The sequence below is a fragment of the Stegodyphus dumicola genome, chromosome 4, assembly GCF_044657685.1.
Source record: "Stegodyphus dumicola isolate Sdum_Otavi_A_Nest chromosome 4, ASM4465768v1".
In the NCBI taxonomy this organism is placed as follows: domain Eukaryota; kingdom Metazoa; phylum Arthropoda; class Arachnida; order Araneae; family Eresidae; genus Stegodyphus; species Stegodyphus dumicola.
The window spans coordinates 61,686,459-61,711,761 of NC_140771.1; the positions used below are offsets into that span (position 1 = coordinate 61,686,459).

The 25,303-nt window shown below is 29.5% G+C and overlaps 1 protein-coding gene across 2 annotated transcripts in view; it reads left to right on the forward strand.

Moving 5' to 3' along the window:
* LOC118203995 (uncharacterized) overlaps positions 1 to 25,303 on the forward strand; it is an 89,674-nt gene that overhangs the window by 46,366 nt on the left and 18,005 nt on the right. For both annotated transcript variants that reach the window (XR_015040682.1, XM_085815010.1), the window contains exons 7-10: positions 2,046 to 2,174; positions 12,438 to 12,580; positions 22,560 to 22,648; positions 24,628 to 24,826. Coding sequence is in view for 1 of the 2 variants with exons in the window: in XM_085815010.1 (XP_085671136.1) it covers positions 2,046 to 2,174; positions 12,438 to 12,580; positions 22,560 to 22,648; positions 24,628 to 24,826 (560 nt within the window). In the remaining variant the exon portion in view is untranslated. The remainder of the gene's footprint in view (positions 1 to 2,045; positions 2,175 to 12,437; positions 12,581 to 22,559; positions 22,649 to 24,627; positions 24,827 to 25,303) is intronic.

The following is a 25,303-nucleotide window of genomic DNA, read 5'->3' on the forward strand; positions in this document are numbered from 1 at the left end:
TTTTTTTTTTAGAGCCTTTAAAAAAATCTCAGTCTCTTTTTTTTTTTTTTTTTCCATAATTTTTTTTTTTATTAGTACAAAGGGGCTTTGTCCCTGAAGAACTATTGTTTTCGTTTTGCGATTTTGCGTTGAATCACTATAAATGTCCGTTTTGCTTTTCAAACTGTTGCCACCAAATGTTAAGAGTCCTGCATTTTATTTAAAGAAATTAAATAATGAAGAATCTGCATAAATATATGTATGTTTCTCGCATTGTGATAAAACAACGGTACCTAGAGCCATCCAATTTTGAATGACGTAATCCTACTGCGAATATGGGCATCTAAAAGCCCAAATTTGAAATTTGGAATTTGTTTATATTATCGATTATTTTGTAAAACTTTAAAGAATTTTTGATTAACAAACTCAAGGATTTCAAAGCAAACAATGGCAACACTCTACAGGATGGGGAACCGTTTTATCTCCAGTGACCAGAACTATGTATCAGAAATTCTAAAGATATGCTCATTTTAAAATTATTTTGCAACATTGCTACTGAACTGAATTTTATGATTTAAGTGCAAAGAACATGATATTTAATAAATAAATGTAACACACAAAACGTTAAAAAAAAGTGCCTTTGCACGTAATTTAAAATTTGAAACCTTTCAAGTTTTTTCGGGGGGGGGGGGTTGTAATTAAACTTGATACTTTATGATTATTTTCACTTCCACCCAAAAGCTGCTAACTGATTGGCAACAAAGTTTTCACCAAGCTAATGTGGGAATTGCAGCTGCTATTTTCAAAGTGGCAGTGTACTAATAAGAATTTTGTAAAAGAGCCATCAATGAATGAAATTTAAAAAGCAAGAAATATTGGAAACAAAACATTTACTTTTTTCAAGAAATCCTTTAGTGATATTTTGAGCTATTTCTATGCACAGTGTAATCTGTTTTCACTTTAAGAAAAAAAAAATCATTAGAGAGTTGCACAAACTCCTTACATCCAAACCATCCGTACAACTCCATCCATACAAACTTCATCCATACAACTTTAGCATTGCACCCTGCCCAAAACAGACTACATGCATACTTGGGTTGCCAATAAATAATTTTTGGTGACATCATGGACTGTCACATAATTATATTGGTGACATACTGCTTGGCATCGTGAATACCTTTTTTTTTTTTTTTTTTTTGTAGGGTTGTGGGTAACCAGAATGCCAAATTTATCTATTTAAAAAAATTTTATTTTGAAGCCCTAAAACATCATAATTTGATTTGACATTTTCTTTAATATTTCTGTTTGTTCAGTGCATCAAATCTTTGAACTATGTATGAAAAACATCTTTAAATCCATCTTCATATATTGAATCAGCATTCAAATGAAATTATCAGTATTCAGCTTCCAACTGAAAGTAATAATGTGTATCACTAAAAAGTAATAATGTGTATCACTTCTAAAATACTAGAGCATGTTTAAGAATACAAACAAGTGCACACATTTTATTCCATTTATATCTAGACACTGCAGCTATTATTTTAATAAAAATGTACAGATTTTTATAGTTGGCAAAATGATCCTAAAATCTTTTGGTATTCCTTTTAATATTTTATTTGAAGAAGCTAATGCAACTTGAGTTAATCAATCTGCAATGTAATGGAGAAAAGGAAAAATTTGGAGAAGGAAATTTATTAAATTTAGTAAATATTTCCTGAAAGTATTCTTTTTTAAGACTGCCAAACCTACAAGAAATCACATTTTTCTGCTCATACATAATTGGAACCACATTATGAACAACGTTCTTGAGTTATGGAATTTAATAAGTTTTATTTACAGAAATTGTTTGTCAGAAAAAAAACGTAATCTAGTTCTATAAATGAGTAGTGTGTATGTCCAGTGTATGTCACAATTGATATTAATGGAACAGTTGTTCTCTTTACTTACTTCTAAATTCCTTATTTCTGTTTTTGGGATAAAAATTTGCACCTTAGCCTTTTTAATTGCTGTCAGTACTAAATAATATCAATGCATAAATTTGTATTATTTTCTGGTTTCTTTTTCAGAGGAGCTGATCCTGATATTTTTGCCAGTACACGGTTCAATTTGGGTTACTTTTGTGTTTATAACTGCAGCTTTATCATTACTGGCGATAGCACTCCTTGGTCATTTGTTGGGATTTCATATATTTTTAAGTAAGTAATTTTTATATGCAAAACCTTTTAGTTTATATATATAATGAAAATTGTTTTAACACAAAACTGAGGCGACTGAAATATTTTTTCATGTTAAAGGATATTGTCAAATTAAAATAAAATAAACATATATTCAACAAAATTAAGTTTATTAAAGAAGATTTTATTTACATAGCTATGTATATATGCATGTATTTAATAAATATTAATGAAACAAAAATATCCACTAGAACTTAATGAAATTTAATACAAAATTTTCAGTTTTTTTGAAAAACAAAACATTTATTGACTTTTTGGAAAATAATCTGCTATTTTTCTTTGCATTGTCTTTTTTAGCTTCAAATTATCAACAAATTGTTCGATCTCATATATTTTGTTATTCATTTCACCATTGGAATGTGCGTCTAAATAACTGCACATACTTTTCATGATGTTCCTCATTTCGAATGATGTGGGAACAGGAGCTGCATTATTCATTTTATTTTCGTCATCGGAATCTGCATCAATCATATTTTTAGCTTTGAACAAATTGCAAAATATCTCTGTCTGCCATAATTGAGGCTGTACACATATTATTATCATCTACTGAAACGAATTCTTCCGATGATACAGTAGGACAGTCCAATAATACAGAAACTTTCTCAAACATTTAATTAAGTTTCAGCTCAGTTTCAGTATCTTCCTTCTCCATTTCATTTGGAGCCAAAGAATCTTAATACTTTTGAGAACGCTGCATGACGAAAACAATTTTCAGTCATCCTTGGAGTCACTGAATTCCATGCAGAATAGAATACAACATATGAAGAGCATCTAATAAATTGATTGAGAAATCTTCATTTGCTTTGATTGCGAGTAAATATTTTTGAAGCAATTGCTTTCGGTAGAAAAATTTCATATTTTGTATAATCCCTTGATCACAAGGCTGCAGGACACTTGTTGTATTCGGAGGCAAAACGATAAGCTTTATAGCTTTCAATACAATGTTGAGTTAAGCTAGACAATTATCACTTATTATTGCAACCTTATGCTTTTCTAGTTAGAATCACTTATCTAACTTCATGATCCAATCAGTGAACATCGTAGCTATCATCCATGCCTTTTAGTTTGCCGTATATTCGACAGGTAATTTTCTAACATTCTTGAAACATCACAGTTTCAAACTTTTGCCAATAACAAATAGAGGTAGTTTTTCAGAACCATCCGAATTGCATCCTACCAATACCATAATCCATTCTCTAGACAGTTTCCCCCCTGAACACGATTGTTCCTTAAACAATAAAATTTTATTGGTTAAGCAGTGGTAAAATAACCCAGTTTCATATGTGTCAAAGACATCTTTCGCTTCATATTCTTCAAGTGTTGAAGGCAACATAGACTGAAACCAGTTTGCTGTGATGGTCAGTAAAACTTGATTAGCTTCACCTCAAAAATTTTTTTGTACTATCCCATTTTTTTTGTAGCTAAAATTATCTAATTATATATTTCAGTTAATGTTAATGATTGCGTTGTTCCTTAATCTTCGAATTGGATCCCGCTTATTATTTTTTGCAGACTGTAAGAGCAATTTTATAAAAGTAAACTTGAACTTTCGATTATGTCAAATAGAATTTCCGATGCTGGAACTTCCAAAGGATCTACAAAACGAAAGTATGTTTCGATGTCCAACAAACAAAAAGTGGAATTGCTGCAAAAAATGGATAAAGACATGAAGAATGTGACAGAGAGGTTAGTGAAAACGAAAAAATTTCGATTGACAAGTTAGTCGGTATTCTCGGCACAGCAATTAACGGGACTTTGTAACTGAACAAGAAATTATGTCTTTTTATAGAATTAAAGAGAAAGTATTATCACATAAAATGAAGCAACTTAAACAACTTACATTGAGAGAAATGTTTAATAAAGTAAACAAATAAATATTAAGCTTTTTTTTTTTTTTTGTAAATTTTGATACCCTTTAGATCATAATTGTTCTTTATTTCATAAATTGCGGTTTCATATTTTTAATTTTAGAATTTCTGCATGCCATCTTATGAGATTTAAACTGATGATCTATAATCCGGAAAAATCGATAATCCGGAATCGCCGAAGTCCTGACGAGTCCGGATTAACGACTTTTGACTGTACATCCTTTTAAAGTTTTCAATGCAAAATCGCAAAACAAAAACAAGAGCTCCTTTGGACTAAAAAAGTAAAATATGACCGAAAATAATGCTTTTCACTTACCATATTTGAAAGGCAAGAACTAAAAACTACTGTGTAGAACCAATCAAACTTTTTCACAAGCAAGCCTTGCTATTATCAGCTGTCAAAATATATAATGATTATGCAGCTTAAAAGGAAAGTTTCTGTGAAAAAATGCACTTGAGCTGTCCATTGGGAAAAAAATGAAATACTTTCTGATTAACCTGATAATTATAATTATAAAAGAGTTTCTGTTATATTTAATTATTATATGCTGCTATTTCATATTTAATAATTTTCTTCAAGCTATTTTTTTGAGCGATTTATGTAGATAGATTGTCAAATGGACAAACTGTGTGTTGTAGTATTTCATAATTACTTACATGTACATCACAGTGTTCAAATGTGTGGAAAATACTGGCTGAAATATTTCATAGCCAAAATAATATTCTGGAATAAACATGAAAATTTCTTGTTTTAATGAAACTTATTTAAGGTAGTTTAATTCTCAAAAAGTGTTTATTACTTAAAATTTTATTTATTATTATTTTAATGTATTTAATTTGTTTATATATTTGTTTCTAAATACTGATTTTTTGACATTTATATAAAAACTTTCATATACAAACATGCACTATACACAGTATGTGTAGGTAAAAAATGTGTAAATTAAAGTTCTGATTTCAGTTTGCAGTAGTCCCTTAATTGTCGATTTTAATTTGGTTATTTTCCCTTCACATCTTAAAAAAAAAGTAAATGTTTTAAAAAATCACTCTGAACTACATCATTTCAAAGTTAATCCTTCACATGTGATTCTTACATAACACTTATGACACTTTCATAATGCTTCAGCCAATAATAATTTGAAATTTTGGAATAGAAACTTAAAATTAACTAAACAAAATAAACCTTAACCAAAACTAAATAATTCTGAACCATGTTTTCGAACCATGTTGCTGCTCTTTCCTTCGTCAAAATTTATTATTATGAGGATGTAGAGAAGGCAGAAAAACCTGGCCGAGAATTTGCATATTGTGTAATTCATATCATAAATGTGCTTCTCAAGAATTAAAAAAGTGTTAAATCAGCTTCTACAGCTGTTAACACCTTTTGTGCACCAAGCTCTGTTAGTCTATAAATCATGTTATCTGCTGTGTTAATAAATTGTAAATTATTACAGTAAACTACTTTTGTCCCTTTCTTTCCACACTTGACAGAACAATGCTTTTATTGTAGATAAAAATTTTTGATACATTTCTGATAAATTGATACTAGATATGCTTGTTCTTTAATGAAGTTTTATATTTTTAATAACTGAAGAAAATAAGTGTGGTTATGGAAAGCTAGATATGAAAGCAGGGAAGCAAGAGACAGTATGCAACTCATAAAAAATGAAAGTTTCAGTTCCTCAATTTGCAATTATTATTTTCTGAAGCATTACATAATTATTTGCATTATTAACATTACATAAGAATCACATGAGAATGATTAGTTTTAAAAGGATGCAATTCAGAATGATTTTTTTATAAGCAGTTATTATTTTTAGAATGGAAAGGTGAAATAATCAAATTAAAACGGAGAGTTAAAGGACTATTGAAAATTAAAATTAGAATTGTGATTTACATACTTTTTTATCTTGTACATATATGTAATATTTTAAGTGCGCAGTCGTGAATCCGATACTGTTAACTTCTGGCTGTAGACATGGCCGAGTGGAAAAGGCATGATGAAGCAGCTAACAAAACTGAATGGAAGAATCACCATCTTTATTTTTTACACATTTCAAATCATCTCTATGGCAGGCAAATTAGTTTTCAGTCATCATTGAATACAATGATTTTTTATGTAACAGGGAAGAAGATACGACACCATTTCCGGCAAGGAAGCATAGAGGTACAGTGTTGTTGCCCTGGCAGAAATCACGGAGGAAAAAGGAACATAATTCCTTTAAATGAAATGTGAAGCAGTATTTATACTGCATAGGTGCATATGTGAATCTAAGCCATGATTGGTTAATTTTAGTTACCTTTTTCAAGCAGTGTTATGTAATTCGGAATGATCTTGAATTTTTTAGAATAGATGAATTTAGGAGGGAGAACGTCAAATCTAGAATAGTTAATTTTGAGGTTGCCAATTATTTCTTAACATAGCCTTAGTATTTTTATTATATCTTACATATATATATATATTGTATATTATCCAGTCCCGGATCTAGTGGGGGCAAGCCGGGGTTCTTGCCCTGGGTGGCAGCTTTTGTGGGCGGCAAATTCAAATATAATTCTAGATAGTATTTGGTATGTTGTTCGCTAAAACAGCTTTCTAATTTTAGTACACTGTCAATATACTAAAGTGCTAATGAATTATGGATAGACATGGCTATGCAAATTTTATAGCGCTCCACGGCATCTGTGCTCACATGAGGAAGTTGTGGTAAATGCATATACAGCTAGTACTATGGCTGTTATTAATCAGTTGTTTCAATTACCAGGATGGGTAAAACTTCCGATTTAGACAGCTTCAATCTCGGACAGATTGTAGGCAGTAGACGCATGGGCCATTCAATTTCCAAAATCCTCAGTGGGCTAGGGTTTTCAAGGTCAACAGTGTCAAGAGTATACCGAGAATACACGGATGATCGGATAGAGAACTTGCAATCGGGCAAATTGCAAAGGACAATTAACCTAGAACAAGCATGGTGTGAGACGGCTCAGCCGTATTGTACATAGTCAATGAAGCCAAACATTAGCTCAAATTACCACTCCGCTGAAACAGGGTGACAGTCGTACAGTCAGTGAAAGGATCAAGCAACGCTTGCTTTACCATATGGGCTTCGGAAGCCATAGACCCACGCGAGTACCTTTGCTGAATGCATGCCATCGAGCTGAACTTCTTGCCTGGGTAAGAGAATACAGAGAATAGACTCCAGTGGACTTGAAATGAGTAGCAAGGAGTGATGAGAATTAACCGACCAAATTCACATGGAAATGGAGTATCCCAGCAAAATAACTGCACCTCTCCTAGGTCCCAGTTGGTTACTGCCTGGTTGGATAAGCATTTTTCTGACTTCTCTGTCATAAATTGGCTTCCAGAAACTTATTGAATCTATGCTTCGTCGTTTGGCAGCCATTATAAAGATCAGAAGAGGACCAACTCGTTATTGACTACCTATCCTTAATTCAGTGGCATTTCAGTGTTGTTTTAAGGCCAAGTTTAAAAACCTCTTTTAAGAAGATTTCTAATTAAATACTAAAAACCCTTTTAAAGGAACATGAGTTAAAATAAAGTTAAGTACAGCCGATTACAACTATAAATGTAAGATCAGAAAGAGGCCAATAGAGGGACTCCAAACGGACATTGATAGAATTAGATTGACCCTATCAGTAACAACAGGAGTCCCTCTATCGTTTCCTGTATGGGCAGGGTGTATTCAAATGAGAAATAGAATGATAGGTTGTTGAAGAATTCGCCTGGTTTCCATAGCAACGTCTGCTGTGAAATGGAGAAGCATTTTAACTATTTTATAAGAGCTAACCCAAAAAATTAACCTTGGGCCATCCTGGACAAATGAAATAATTCAAATTAATATTCGTTGAGTATATACAAGACACTGTCATTATGTCTTCAAGATGAAGCAAGGCATTTAGATTTTTTTGCAGCCAGTCGGCAACTTAGGCTCATCTTTAGTTTGACTTGTAACAATGGAGTGCATTTTGGATTTTAAAGCTAGATTTATTATTTTTATGGTTTTTTTAAAAAGTTTTTAGGTCTCTTCTGTACTCTTTTTTTCCGTTCTTTTTCTTTTTTCTGAGATATGCTTGCTTTCAATAGTCAGCAAGCCAGATGCGACCATTTATTTAGGACTGTCGAGTGTAATTACGTCAATTCTTAGTTATTCTTATTAAGGCAATTCATAGTGTATTTCATTTATATTAAAAGAAACCATCTGCATGCCGAGGGGGAGAAAAGCGGAATAAGAAAACAAGCCAAAAATAGGGCCAAACAGAGAAAACAAATTTCAGCTAAGATGAAAAAATACGGTTTACGGAAGAAGTAAACCGTCTGAAGTAAACCGCAATTCCGATTATACTGAGATTCTAGAGGGTATTAATATTCCTTGCAATCTGCGTGGCAAAACATGACTGCACATATCTACAAGTCAGCATTTGAAAGAACAACCTTCTTCATCAACATCAAAGGAATAGCTGGAGGACATGAAATCATGATATAAAGATCATGATTCTGGAGATGAATGTATGTACTAAAACAAACAGTGGACAACTTATTTGTGTTTTAGAAACGCAAATTTCATAGCATTCTGTAAAAAAAGAAAAAAATTTTTTTTTAATATTATATATAATTTTGTGTCATTTGTAGTCTGGGTGTAAAGTTAATGAAGGTTGAAAATTGGTTCATAATGATTTAGTTATTCTTAAACTTTATTTTGATTAAGTTTCAGTTTTCAAATTTGAAATTATTATTTTTTGAAACATTATGTAAGTATTTGCATTAAAAATCGCATGAGAAAGATTAGTTTTGAAATGATGTAGTTTCGAGTGATTTTTCATAAGCAATTACTATTTCTAGAATGGAAAGATGAAGTGATGAAATTAAAATTGAGAATCAAAAAGCTGCAATTTAAAGTTAGAATTTTTATTTACATATTTTTATCGTACATGTATATATATATATACATGTATGATAAAAATATGTATCGTACATGTATATATATATATATATAAATTACATGTTTATATATAATATATATATGTATATATATTATATATAAATTAAATGTATTAATATATATATATATATATTAATATAATCCAGTGTAATTTAAGAGGTTTCATTCTTTGACAGTCACTGGGATGAAGAAATGGAATTTCTTCTATAAACTTTCTCTTGATAGTATGTTGAGTTGGTTTTTAAATTTTTGCTCCATCATCCTTGTTTTAAATTTCTCATCACAAGAGAATCTTGTGATAATAATAAACCCCATATTGAAATTTTCTTTGCATTGATGGAACCAGGTTTGTACATTTTTTTCTTGTCCTTTCTAATAATAAGTAGACTTTTTTTTTCAGTCATTTAGATAAATCCATGCATCATTGAGGGTTACAATATATTTCCATTTATATCCTGCTAAATAGTTATCGTACAAAGTTCTACAAATCGTTCTGTGTTGGCAACATGCCTCAGCTGGTGAACACTATGCCTTTTAATTTTTTTATGTTGTGAATATTGGTTTATTATTTTATTTATTATTGCTACAGATGTATTTAAAAAGACTTTGCAATTAATTTATGCATTGGTAGATTTTTCTCTTGTTATGAATGATTTAACTTTACTATTTTAGAAACATTAAAGATACTTTTGGGTATTCACTTAGTCTTCTTTCCATGTAGAAGTAATGATTGATGACTTTAATGTACTGATCAATCATGTTACTTATTTTGCACTTAAGAAATTTTAATACATTACATTTCACCATAATTTTGATTATGGAATTGGAATATTTCTCTTTAGGAAGCTCAAGAACATATTATTCAATCCACAACTTGTTTACATGCGACATTTTGAAATCGGAATAAATTTAAAAATAGCAGACAATGTTTCTCATTTCAAATAATAAGCTGCTGTGAGAAATTTTTATTCCAAAATATTTGCATTTTTAAATTCTTTATTAAAATTGTTCTAAGAATGTGTAAACACCCTCTGTATTTACTTTTTTTTAGCTTTTGAGAACACTATGCCTTTTTAAACATAAAATTGAATTTTTCATCTAAAACGGTGTAGTTTTTGTAGCCTGCAAAATTTTATATTTTGATGAATTTGTTTATCTTTGAGAAATATTTATGAATTAACATGTTGATGTTAATTCTTAAGTATTAGTATGAATTTTATCATCGAAATAAAAGGCAAAATTAAGTAGTAATGAAATGATCAGTAAAATTTCATAAAAAATATTTTGCAACCTAGCATTTGCACTACCAATTTTATGATCTAATAGTTACACTATATTCCGCAAAGAAAGTCTGCTAGAATTGACTGAGTTATATCAAATCAATAGTGTTAAATTAAATAAGCATTATGCAATATTTTTAACTAATATTTATATTTCATAGCTGCCAACTCTCCTGGTTTTACTGAGAGACTCCTGGCTGTCATCACATCTCCCAGTAGATCACCAAATCTGCTGATTTTCAATTTTTAACATTATTAAGGAAAATGTTTCCCGGTAATAAATGAAGTTTATTGAAATAATGAGGCTTAAACTAGGCAAATTCTGTTCAAATTGTATTTCATCTGAATTTTTTATTTAAATTGATTGATTTTATTAAATTTTTCTTGTTAAATTTCATTTGATAGAAGTTATTTTAATCTACTGTAGACATTTGTAAATTTATATATGAAGATTCAAGCAATCTTCAATAAGTTAAAATTTGTATTTAAGTTTATTTTACTTCAATATTGGATAAATTACTAAGTTTATCCACACAAAGAATATGTACATTAATTATTAATTTTATTTCATTGTATTTAAAAATATTTGATAAATAAAAAATTTCTTTACTACGTGGGATTTTTCTCATTATTAAAATGTAAAATAAAATTAAAAGCTGCCCAAATGGAATATTTGTTAGCGACACTGACTGCTGTACTTGAAAGGCCTGGGTTCAAATCCCAGAGAAGGCATAGATGTTTGTAGATGTGTAGTGTCTGTGTGGCATGGGGGCACTCTAAATATGTCACGAGCTGAAAGTCCCCTGGAGAGGTTATTGGTAGGGGAAGAGGGGTGGAAGACCCTCAGATCTGTCCTTCTTGGGTGTTCTCCTTCGAAACTTGGGACGGAACTGAGCAAAGCCATATTGTCATCTGTATGGCACTCAAGGCTTTTACCAACAACAGGTGCAGTCTTGCACTCCTTCCAAAAATGAATTTCATGAGCTTGTTCTCATGTTACTGTCAGACAAGTGAGATAAGTCACAACAACAACAAAAATTTAAAAAGAGACCATACAAAGTACATAGGATTTAGAATATCTAATTAAATACTGATATATTTTACATAAAAATTGTATTACAAGTAATTGAATAATATGAAACATGCATTATAACTGAATTAAAGCCTGTTTAGAGTTCTTTTGAAATTGTATTGCCACACAACATGAAACCTTCCTGGTTCCTCCTGGATTTCTCACAAAAATCTACTGTTTTTTTAAGATTTCCGAGTTGACAGTTATGACATTTGTAAATGAATCAAATTCTGGCAATATTAATGATGGGAATTATATGACATGAAGATTTCCATTTAAGTGTATGGCATTTTGATATATTGTATTTATATATTGACACTGTTTATGGATAGATGATATTTTTATGTACCATAAGAAAATTAGTTTTATGTATTTATTTAATTCTAGAAGTCTTTCAGCTTCTGGAATTAAGAAAAGAAAACGGGGGGGGGGGGGAGTGATTTTCCTTCACTACATGAAGTCATATCATTTTAGAAATTTATTAAGTTCATTGGCATCATAATTTTTGCACTCATTTTATGTGAATAAAACTCTCATTTTAATTGCTTGTTATTTTGTACAATAGAATGTATATATAAAAAATGATTTCCCAGTTATGGTAGAAATTTGAAGATAATAGGAAAGAAATGGGAAAGTTATACATTTATTTGATGTTTGCAAAAATTTTAATGTAAGCAATAAAAACTTTTGCCATGAATTTAGTTAGTAAATATTAGTCTAAAACTGAAATCAAAAGTGTATCACAGTATTAATATAAACTGTAAAGATTATTTTGAATTGCTTAGGATAAAACATTCCTGCACTTTGCAGGATTTTTTTATCCTATACAATTCAAACTTATTTATACTTGCCTTATATTTATTTGTTCTGTAGAACTCCTAATTCTAATTTAAGTTTTTCATGTAGGGAAGGAAAATCACTACATGAAAAACTCAAATTTGTAATTTTTGCTCTATTTTAATTAGTATCCATGTTTCCTTTTTAGTTAAATGATCAATTCAGAAAATTTGGGGCTTGTTTTGCAGTTATGTTTATTTGCTTTTTAGTGTGCCAAAACTTCTCTACTTATGACTATATAGTTCAGAAGCGTGATGCTCCTTCAAATACAACAAATAGGACTGAAAAGAAAAAGCCAACACCTAGCTTTGACTGTAGCTTTCTCTTTTTAAAACAAATCAAAGCTAAAAAGGTAAGGAAAAGCTAATATATCTTTAAGTATCATATACAGTAGAGGATAGTTTATTCAAAATCAAATTGAAGAAACTACTTGAATGAGAAGATTTGTATAAGTAAAACTGGCCTGTTCACTGTATTGAATTTTTTTTTGGGGGGGGGGGTTATTCAAAGTCCTCATAATTTAACTCTCCTAAAATGCTAAAATATTTTCAGACTTTCATACTATGGATTCTTAATCATTTTTTTAAATCTTGTTTTACATGTGATACTATGTCTATTGTTTCATGTTTTTAATTAATTTTAATTAATATTAATGTGTAATTATTTGACTGATATATAGACTCAGATGACAAATATTCTAAATGAATAATCTTCTGCTACGTTAAAATTCTGATTAAAAGAGTTATCTTTTTCGTGAATTAAATATTGTTTTACTGTTTTGAAGATTAAACTTTTTATATCTATTAAATAAACTTCCATTTTCTGTTTCAGAGTTATGGCTATTCATTATTTAATAATATTATATCTCTATATCTTGTTGTTCCATATAGCAGTGGTCTCAGACTGAAAGTGCATGTGGGACGAATTCTCAATCCAAAATCAACTGACTGGCCAGAATTTTTTTTTTTTTTTTTTTAATGCAATGAAAATTTTTCAATCATAAAGATAAAAAAAAAAAAAAAATTCAACTAAATCTTAAATTCCACTTACTAAATATATATTAAAACATGCATAACAATAATAATGCAAAAGAAAAAAAATCAAATTTGTATTCAAATTAAAATTTTTTGTCTGAAATCTAAAAGTTGATATTTGCAAGAAATTTTTGTTTGTTACACTTTTGTTTTATAATGGGTTTTGAAAACTCTACTCAATCCTTAAGTAAGCTAAAATTAATGCATTCAAGTGAATGAAGTCCCAAACATTGTGTTATGTTCTAAAGAAACTGGAAAAAAAAAAAAAAAATTCCAACAACTCTGGACGCCTATTCTATGATCACTGGATCTGTCTACAACTTGAGTGAACAATATTGACTAAAAAAAACCGGTATGGACAACCCATCACAACTTATCGGAGAAAGCCATTCTGTGGTCCTCAGTTGGTGGGCGGGTGGGTCCATTTGACTTTACTGAAAGGGGACAAGGCTTCAAGGAGCTTTAGACCAATCGCAGTACAGACGAGTGACGAAATTTATAGTGCGCACTGGCTGAAGTTCTAGGAATATTCTCCTATTATTTCACTAACTCACACGCTGCATTTGTAGTTTGAAAAAAAATAGCACAAAACAGTATTATGACCAACACGCAGCAGAATATGCTGCTATGTTATCCGTTTTTTAAGGATCCCGTTTTTTAAGAGGAAAGTTAATGCAGGAATTTAGGACTAAGAAATGTAGAGGGATATGGAATACTATGAAAGCAACAGTAAATAGATAAGAGTAAATGAATTAAGCTTACTTCAGATCTTTTTAGAAATAAACAATTCTATTCATTTAAATTTATAATATGATTAACTTGCATTACAATCTAAATGCAAACTAAGTTCTTTTTTTTTTTTTAATATGCTTACATTAAGATGTTTTCACGCATTTTATTTTACAGTTAATAGTAGAAAAATATTTCTTTAAGTAAGAAATTAGAAAGAAAATATTTCTTCCTTTTTTTTTTTTTTTTTTTTTTTTTTATTTTCTTTTCTATGAAAATTATTTCTTTCATGTAAAGGACTAAAATTCATTCGCTATTACAGTACGGCCGATTGCTGCTGCATTCAGCTATCACACATGCATCAAAATGTTTTATTTTAAATAATTTATTCTATAATTAACATGAAAGAAAATATTTTTTCAATATAAAATATATACCAAAATTATACAAATCTATCCTTGTATGTGTGATTAATTCGTATTGTAATTTTTGTCACACAATTACTAATACTTTTTTTTTAATATCACGTTGCTGTTATTTTAATTTCTTATATATATATAAACTGCTTATTTAAAATATTCTTCCTTCTCAAAAGATTTTATTCTGTGAAAATAATTAGAAGATAATAATATTATTTTCACAATGCAAGTACCAAAGTAAAAATAATCAATGTACGACGTATATAGGAAATTGAGGAACAGGGTTTAAGATGAATCGTTCTTTGACAAAACGTTTCTTTGACTTTTCGCGATAATTTAAACTCGGATTTTCGTGCTTTTTTTTTTTTTTTTTTTTTTGCTCAAAATAAATAATCCATTAATTAATTTAGCGCGAAAAAATATTTTCTTTACCTTTACACAAAACGATATTTGCGTTAATAATATTGTAACTGAATGCACTTAGATAATTTCATATAAGAAAATCTTTTATATTAATTCAGATTATTTTATAAATTTATCAGTGTTTTTTAAATATACTGAAGGTGATTTTTTTCCAGATTCGCACTGTTTCTTTAAATATTTTTCTGCAGTTGAAATCCTTGTCAAACCAGCATTTCGACACATTAAACAGAAAACTAATAATAATCAATATCTCTTTTACAATATAAAAGGGAGAACTCTGCTATGAACAGTATCTTTTTTTTAAGTTTTCAAATAAACAATGATTTTTTAATACTAATGAATTACAAAAGTACTATTCCATGAACAAAAAAGAGGGGAAAAAAAACATTTTCGAAAGCACGCGAAACTTTGTATCGAAAATTCTAAAGGTATGTCTCAGTCTTATAGCATTGTTACTTTATAGCATAATAAAATAATAATACAGTATAATTCTGCTAATAAGCCAACCAGTGGCCGAGCGGTAGAGTCGCTGAACGCAGGTAGTTTGGTCCGAGGTTCGAATCCTACGAAGGAGCTGCACGCATCGGTGTTTTCGTGGCTTTCCCCATATATAATGTGTATACAAGCCAGTTTCCCTCAGAAAGTCCTCCCGTAGAAACCAATTTTAAAGCATAATAAAATTACACACACACACACACACAAAAAAAAAAAAAAAAAAAAAATCTGAAAGCTTTCAGATTTTATATTACTCACAAAAGGCCGGTTTTTTAAAATTTTTTGCATGTTACCTTTATTTATTAAATATCATGTTCTTCGCATTTAAACCATAAAATTCAATTCAGCAGCAAAATCATATAATTTAAAAAGCGTATATCTTTAGAATTTCCGATACATAGTTTCCTGCGCTAGAGATGAAAATGTTTTTTTCCTCTTTTTTTTTTCTGTACAATGTTGCCATTGCTCGCTTTGAAATCATTCAGTTTCTTAATCAAACACTCATAAATGCTTTACAAAATTTGAAATAGATAATAAAACAAATTCCCAGTTCCACATTTTGGCCTCCAAGATGCCTATATTAGGATGGAGGATTACGTTATTCAAAATTTCATGGCTCTAGGTATCGTTGTTTTATCACAGTGTGAGAAACATTCATACATTTATGCAGATTTCTCATTATTTAATTTCTTTAAATATAATACAGTGCGATGATATTTAGTGGCAACGATTTGAAAGTGAAACGCTACAAAATGGCAAAATGAAGTTAATAGCCCTTCTGGGCTAAAACTTATTTTAAAAGTGTCGCACTAGTAGTAGTACTGCTACTGAAAAAATATTATAATGCTATTTTATAGTTTTATAATTGTTTTTTAAATTTTTATTTTACAGTAGTGTGAATTTCGCGTAATAATGAAAGACATTCCTTTTTGTGTACAGTATTGTTCGTAAGAAATTCAACTGTTAGATTTTAAAATAAATGTAATTCTTGCTGTACATAAATGGAGTAGAAGCTTATCGGATGTCTATATGTGCTTAATAAACTTATTATCTTCTACATTTTTAAAGCATATAATTACAATTTATATCTATAATTTCAGGAATAGTACAAATAACCTTTCTTTCAGTAGAAACTGCGTTCTTGTTTTCTGAATGTGGCTCCAAATACTCTATCAGTTCATCGCAAATTAAAATAACTATAAATTTTGGCAATCGTGAAATACACAATGAAACATCTTCTGGCAGAGCAAAAGCATCAACATATTTTCTATACATTCGCCACCGATTCAGAGATCTACGACCGTATTCTTCGTTTAAATATGAAAAAAATCAGCGGCAAAAACATATACAAAGCCATTGTCTACTTAGTATGTCAACTGCACAACCCTGATTGACAACGCGGCAACACTTTTTTGCCCGCTTTCTACAACTTCCGTACTCAGAGAATATAGGATGTCGGGCAGACCTGTTTTTCACTAGCAGCGACATCTGTCGGCCCACAACTTGCTGTCGACTCTCGTAGCGTAGAATAACCGTCCTGGTTAGCAAGAGTGTAGAGGTTAAAAACAACTAATTTTAATAACTCAAACTAAATTATTTATTTTTTATTTGCATAATTTAAATAGATATATAAAAAAACTCCCAGGAGATATATTTAACAAATATTGCATTGAAAGACTTGTTTGCATGAAAACTATTATTTTAGTCAAGTACATATTTTAATTTAGCAGAGTTCAGGAAACTTACTGCCAGCTGATTTTTAGTTGCATAGTTTAACCCTTTGAGGGGCAATGTATAAAATAACTGAAATTGTGGTAAAATTTTGCATGAATTGTAACTTATGGATCCTTAAAAAAAAAAAAAAAAAAAAAAAAAAAAAATCTAGAGCGAAATTCTGAATCTTGAGGGCCGGTATATATTTTATACCGGTGCCCTTGTAAGACATTTCTTTTTCCAGGTAGCTGTCAATTGTTAATTTTTGTTTTTTTCATCTATTTGGCATACTTTTGATGTGCATCTATAGAGATGGGTGCTTGAATGTAGTTATGTTATGTAAGTGTGATGTCAAAAACCTTTAAAATTTCAAGTATAAAATTTACATCTTTATTCAATTTGATGATGCCACCCAGCTGAATACATTTATGTAAAATATGGATAAAAAGCTTTTGAAAGTGATTTAAATTCAATATTATTATTTTATGAAAAAATTAGCAAATGTAGCATTGCCATTGTAAACCACATCATACTGTAATTGAACTAGTATAATATTACAAGGAGATGTAACTTAGGCGAAAAATAAAAAATTGAAAAATGAAACACAACGACTCAGCTGAAAAATTATGTTGCATTTTTGAAGTAATATTTTATGCTTTAGATAATATATAAAAAGAACATACTTCATGCTATGATAGCAAGAATCTGCCCTGAAGCACTTTCAATTATTGGGCCCCTTTCTAATTTTTTTTTTTTTTTTTTTCAATATAGGTTGAAATATATCATTTTGTTTAGGAAGAAAAGCTGTTAAACAATTTTAGTATTTGATACACCTCATAGCCCTTATTTCGATCAAAACTTTTAAACAAAAACTCAAATATTTGCTCTCTTCCCCCCCCCCTCCAAAGATAAATGCTTTACATCAAAATGTGGCTTTGGAAATATTTTCCCTGCTCCTACCAACTGTAGAGACTTATTTCGAAAACCACGTACTTGTATCCTAACCCAGGGGGAAAATTTCTCTTGTGTTTTCTAGCTTCTGATCTGAAATTAATGAAGACAATACCCTAAAGCATAAAAGCATGCTTTCAAATCAGCAGTTTTTTCATTCCACTAAGAGATGGACCTTAAGTGCATTTCTGTTTCACATATTTGTAAGTGAGCTTTGCTTTTTTGTGATATTATTGCAACCTCTTTGTGGAGATAGCATTACAAATTAGCTGTCAATCACATCTTACTATTTTCACTGCATTCTAAGATTTTTGAAAATACGAATTAACGGGTGTCTTTTGGTTCTAACATGCCACATTTAGCCCCTACAACTGTGTAACATTTTGATCCTAGATGACAATTTTGAAATTGATAAGTCTTTATCCAGGGAAAGGGTGAAGTGGTGAAACTAAAATTTTAGCTAAACAGAGACAAATGAGAAATTCTGTCATTTGACAGAGTAGAGAAGGAAAAGCCTGGTGCTGCCATCTATTGGCATAGTACCCTCAGTATGAGTGCCGGTATATTTTATATACTTGTTTTAAAATCATATAAATAATCTTTTAATAACCAGGTTTGACTAAAATGCTGTAAATATATAAGATTCAGCATGTGCACATCATATATTTACAGATTTTGATTTTTTTTCTTTTCCTCCAATAGACTTTATTGGAATGAGGTACTATATTAATTTCAAAACTGCAAAATATTGAGCATTCATAGGGTAGTGCTGCCATTTAGAATCAAAAGGAAACACGAAAAACTTATGATTGCAACTTTTGGTGTAGAAAAATTATCATTTTTTAGGACGTTGAAAAATTGACAAACAACCGATTTTATACTTTATATACCAGTGCCCTTTAAAGGGTTAAACAGATTTCCAAATAGAAACTTCCCGGGAGATATATTTAATAAATATTGCATTGAAAAGCTATTATTTGCATGAAAACTATCACTTACTGATGGATGAAAAACTATTATTTTAGAAAACTACATATTTTAATTTAGAAAAGCTCAAGAAATGTACTGACAGCTGATACAATGAGACAAGAAGTCTAGAGATCTTAAATAATTGACAGGATGGTGGATTTAAATAAAAGGAATTTATGGAAAACTGTGTAATTGATCTTCAGATAATGTTGACTAGTAGTGAAGTGTTTATCTCCAGTACATGTTAATCTTATAATTTTGCTCTCAACGCCAAGCGGAGTGAAATTTTTTCAGTGAAAAGGGCCTCCACTCATCTTGTGTTTTTGTATGAGGCAGTTGTAACATATCTGCAGTTCATGGGCCAACGATTAGGCCTAAACACTGGAGTATGGCTGTAGTGCTAGATAATAAAATCTTAACTCAGGAATGTGATCTTTTAGAAGTCCTTGGCTGAAACCATGGCAAACAGCATGGGAGAAGTATTACCTGGAGATGTCAGCTTTAGTTGGTTGGTGCCGACATCATAATATAGCAGGGCTAAAGTTAACCCTTAGCTGTACGTAAGATAAGGTATGTTTTCAAGAATCAAAAATTATTTTAACTGTGCAAATTAGTTGAAAATCTGCTCTTTCGAGTGTGCACCCAGCTTTTAAAGTTTAAAAGTGCTACATTTCATACATTGCCCAAACAGGTTGAGAAATTTTAGCACCCACACAAAGAACAAAACAATACAAACATTTCTTCTTTTTCATTCCATCAATTCAACACCTTCTGTCCTTGATGCCAACAATGTTTAAAAAAAATTACCCTGCAAAAATGAGTAGAGAGTAAGTACCCTTTAAATCAGATGTCATAATCCCCCAACTTTGAACCTTAAACGGTATTCAAATGTTGGGTTTTGAAGCCTGAAGCCTTGCCATTTCTAATGAAAATATAAATTTATTTCCAAATAATTTATCAATTAATTAGCCTAAATTAACAAATATAAGTTCACCAGAAAGGCAAAATCTTTCTGTAGACTGTGTATAAATTTCAAATAGATAAATCAGTAATTTGTAGTATTTTCAAATTGCAATAATACTAAAAAATTACTTAAGACACATCTTTTTTAACTTAATTAAGCTAAAACTAAAAGCCCAAATATCTGTCTTTTCAAAAATAAAGGAAACTAAGCTTAAACAAATTAATTATTGATATTCCTAATCAAAGGCTCATATTCTTAGTGTGTAGCTGAAATTTTGAGTATTATTTAATAACTTAAAGTGATTTGACTGCACAGCCCTGTGTAAATTCAAATATATGTAACAGCTGAGTATTATATTTTCAGACTGACTTTTATTTCAAATAATTTCAATATGTTAATTAATCATTAAATAACTTTACACTATAAATAAAGGAATTATGGAAGTGTTTTAAATTTTTAGATAAAACTTTCCATGTGAGATAGAACTTAGGAATAAATAATGACAGTATCATTTCTTTCTCTATTTCATCAAATGTTTCTTTTACATATAAATAAAAATATATATATAAATAAATACAGTCAAAAGTCGTTAATTCGGACACCCATAATCCGGACCTCAAAGCTACAAACTTTCTGCGCGTGCATCGCGCATAGGCGTTTAAGCGTTCGCGTAAGACCTTTAGGGCTGCAAATATGCGTGTGCGCATGCGCATAATACGTTTACACATGCGCGTTTAATGTATAACGGATGGTATAAGCTAAACTAAAATTATCTAATTCAGTTAATGTGGCAGATTGCGTTGTTCCTTAATCTTCGAATTGGATCCGGCTTATTATTTTTTGCAGACTGTTAGAGCAATTGTATAAAAGTAAGCTTGAACTTTCGATTATGTTGAATAGAATTTCTGATATATATTTACTAATATGTAAAGGATCTACAAAGCGAAAGTATGTTTTGAAGTCCATTAAACAGAAAGTGGAATTGCTGCAAAAAATGGTTAAATTAAATTCATTATAAATATCACAAATACACATCAAATAGTTTTCTGGTTGCAATTTTGTAATTTCGACTATGCGTAATGTATGCTTTACGCATGCGTGCGTTGAAAGAAATGTTTAATAAAGTAAACAAATAAATATTAAGATTTTTTTTTGTAAATTTTGATACCCTTTAGATCATAATTGCTCTTTATTTCATAAATTACAGTTTCATATTTATAATTTCTGCATGCCGTCTTACCAGATTTAAACTGATGATCTATAATCCAGAAAAATTGATAATCTGGAATCGCCAAAGTCACGACGAGTCCGGATTAACGACTTTTGACTGTACAAATAAACTTCTTAATTTCCTACTACAGCTTAACACTTAACGTAGGGGGGAAAACTATTACAAATTATCTTCATTGCAGATTGTAGAGGCTCATCGGTCAAACTGGTTTTTTCTCCTTAATTTTCAATTGTGGAAAAAAAAAAAAAAAACTGTTCACATATAAATGTATTCTCTAATAAACCGATTCTTCTTAGTGTAAAAATTCATAATTGAGCATGTTTATCTTTTGACAGGTACAAATATAAGATAATCAAATTTCCAATAACTAAAATCTTGAAATTTTTGCAACATTGTATTTACAACAAATATATAACTGAAATGTATTCTCGGCCTCATAAATTTGCTTCAGGGGTCACAAGTTTGAGACCACTATCATATAAAATATTGATGCCTGATTGTTTATCAGCATTTATGTTTTCGCAGGTTAATCATAATTGAAATGCAGATTTAATGTTTAACTATTAACAAATTATAATCAGTTAGTTGCACAAAGTATTTCATGAACTTTCTGTTGTCAATTAACTTATATTGGTGAATAATTAATGTTATAATGGCTTCCAATATACTATGTGAATAAAAAAATTTTTTATAAAATTTATGTTCAAGCTTAGAAAATTTTACTGACTTTTAGATGATTAACAAGAAATTAAATTCTAAATGGAATTATTATAAGTGTTTCTTTTAAATTTGGTAATCAGTATTAAAAGATTCACCATTTTTTGGGGGAGGGAGGAAATATGAATTATTTTAAGTTTAAAATCATTTTAAATATCAGAGTTTGCAGTAGAAAATAGTACTAGGCTTGAGAAACCACAAATATTAATAGAGAAGGAGGTGAAATGGTATGAATTTCATACATAAAACTGATGTTCCATTATTTGGGGAATGTGTTATCATTGTGTTTCTGCTGATAATCTTTTTATTATTATTACTTTATCTGGTATTCTTGATATCGATATTTTCAATAAAAATATAAGAAATAGTATTCTGTTTTTATATTATATTCTTTATGCATGCAGTGTTGTATTATCTTTAAATTACTTTCAATGATTTTATTTTGAACTGTATTTGAGGTCTTGTTGTTTCAGTGATTTGTTAGGGTCTGTATTTGAGGGAAAATATTTAATGAACTTGCTTTTATTCTCTGTGTTTGAGAAAATTTAAATATTTGTAAATTTTAAATAAATCAATGCATTTGCTGATTACATTAATAAATTTCAGTTATGCAAATTGCTGAGTTTTAATTTGCTTTTGCTTGTTAATTTTATTATTTTGTTTTTTATTTATCTTTGTCACCATAGGTTAATCAAATATCCCCAAAATCTCAAGAAAGTGAGGCAAAAGCTGAGGAAGTAGAGGAATGGGAAATGCAAGCTAATGTTCAGCATAAGTAAGTTTTATGTTATTTACTTTCAGTTTTAATTTAACTTTGTAATTTTACTTGTGATATTGTGATATTATCTATATTGTCAGCATCCCAGTTTAAAATTAAATTTCATACAGTTTTACAAACTCCATTACCTTCAACATAGGATACTAGAAATCCCTTATAAAAAGTTTATAAAATTTTAAATGATTATTATATGTTGGTATGCATTTTTAATGTGTATATTTGTTTAAATTAAAATTCACATAGTTCCATGTTCGCAATATTAAAGTGTCTCATATGAAAAAACTTTTAAGTTTTTCAGTTGAATTTGAAATGTATTATTTACATAAAAATTGGAGATTTTGGATTAGAGATTGGCTACCACATATAACTTCCTATAATTAATTAGATCTTATTATTAAGCCAAAATTATCTTGTCTTTACTGTCTGAAAATCCATTATGTCAGTTCTATCATTTAAATGTAGGCAGAGTTAACATCAGGTTAAAGCCACTATTGCTGCTTATTCTGTGTATTTTTTATTTTCATGACATTATATAGTAATGTCAGAAAGTCTTATAATTTGATTGAATGTATAAGCAAATATGCTAAGTTTCTTTAAATGTTACTATGACAGAAGATTTATCCAAATTTTCAGAAATCTCGTATGTGTAAACTTTTGTCTTTCCTTTTGTTTAAAAAATGTAATAATACTTGTGTAGTCATTTGGTTAAAAATTAATTTTTAAACTTTATGATATTTTCTGTATGAAAAAAAATTTTTTTTTTTCAGTTTGAAATATTGGTTCATAAAAAAAAATATCCGTTTCTATTTCAGTTATTTTCAGACATGACTTTTGTGCTCATTTTGAAATCATAAACAGAACAATAATGTGTATGATTGCATGAAGTCAAAACAGTGAATCTTTAGTTTGAATTTAAGTTTCAGTAATAAAGAAGTCAATAGATTGTAAATCTTATGCAGAATGAACACCTAAAACTAATGCATTTTAAGAAAATTGGCTTGTTGCATTATTGTGTTAAGCAATGAGTTACCATTACACAGCCTTTTGTTGCATTCCATTTTACCAACATTTTTGTTGCATACCATTGCAGTCTTTTGTTGCAGCATCTTCCCACTTCAAATTAGAGCATCTCAATAAAATTGCAGTGCCCATGTTGAAATGAATTAACATTATATTCTTTGTTGCATTCTTAATTTTCGTCGATCTTTTTTTTTAAAAATAGTCTTTGTATATATGTCCATGTGTTATTCTTTGAGGTCAGTAGCCAATGGACAGCTTTGGGAGCAAAATGTTGTATGTTTAAATAGGCCTTGTATTAAAGTTGAATTACTTACCAAAATTTCTCAACAATGATATGTGATTTCTTAGATATTAATTTAATCATCAGAATGTACAATTTGATTTAATTTTTATTTCCTTTAATCTGATATTCTCATAGTTGAACATTTAGTATCTGGTTGTTTTTGAAAGAATGTCATTCTCAGAATACTGAGTTTGTCGTATGGCTTCTTTTCCATGTAGATCAAGAATTTAAAGATTCTGTGTAGCTAATTCTCCAAGTAACACATGCAATTTGATATTAACTACTTGTTCATGTTTTGAGATTGATAACAAAATTACAGTACAACTGACATATAGTTGCAATAAAAGAATTTGAACCAAATACTATTATTCTTAGCTTACTGAAACTCAATCTGACATGACTGTTAATAAAAGGTGTAGTAGAAAGCACACAGTGGTGTGTTGCAACAGTAAAAAATTTACTACTACTAAATCATGCTGTTAATCCTTTTTTTTTAAATCAACCTAATAATTAGATCTTATTATTTTACCAAGCATTTTTGTTTTTTATCTTACATAAAAAGATTAAATTGTTATTGGTTTCTAATCCTTAAGCAGATTATTTTATGATTTTATATTATGTATATTGATTTGTATTATGTATAATGTTTGTATTGTTAATTTTCCATCCACAGTAGACCCAATGGAAACAAGCCGACATTACCTGTAGTCACAGAAAATAAATGTGCAGCAGCTAATGAAGATGAGTGTCCTTTGGAAAGCTATGTTGGAAATGTATATATAGGTAGTCCACACCGCAGACGACATTATTTAGAGCCTCTAAATGTACGACAGAAGTTACCAAGTGCTAAAACAAAAGAAAAGAAAAAAGAGGTAAAGTGTTACTTATGTATTCTATTTAACCATATCTAAATATATTTTATTGTTACTAAACTACAGAAAATTTTCATCTTATCTGAATTTTTTGTGTGTCTATTCCTCTTTAATAAATACATTTAATCCTAATATTCATATTTTTCTTTTTTTCTAAAATAAACAACAGAAACTATAATAATATCAAATAGTTTTGAGTTTTATTTCAGTACATGTCTGATGATAATGGTGTAATTTTATAAAACGTCATTGCGTAAATATTAGTAATATCCCCAAAATGTAGGTTTTTTTTTTTTTTTTTTTTTTTTTTTTCTGTGTGTGTGTGTGTGTCTATGTGACTGTTTAGTAAGTTTATACTTAGTGTTTGTTGAATTGCAGTCACTTACTTAACACACTTATCATGGCAGTGGTGCTCCTTTGTCCTACTTTCTAGGGTTTTTAAAAAATATAAACTATTGTAAATACTAATAATCCTTA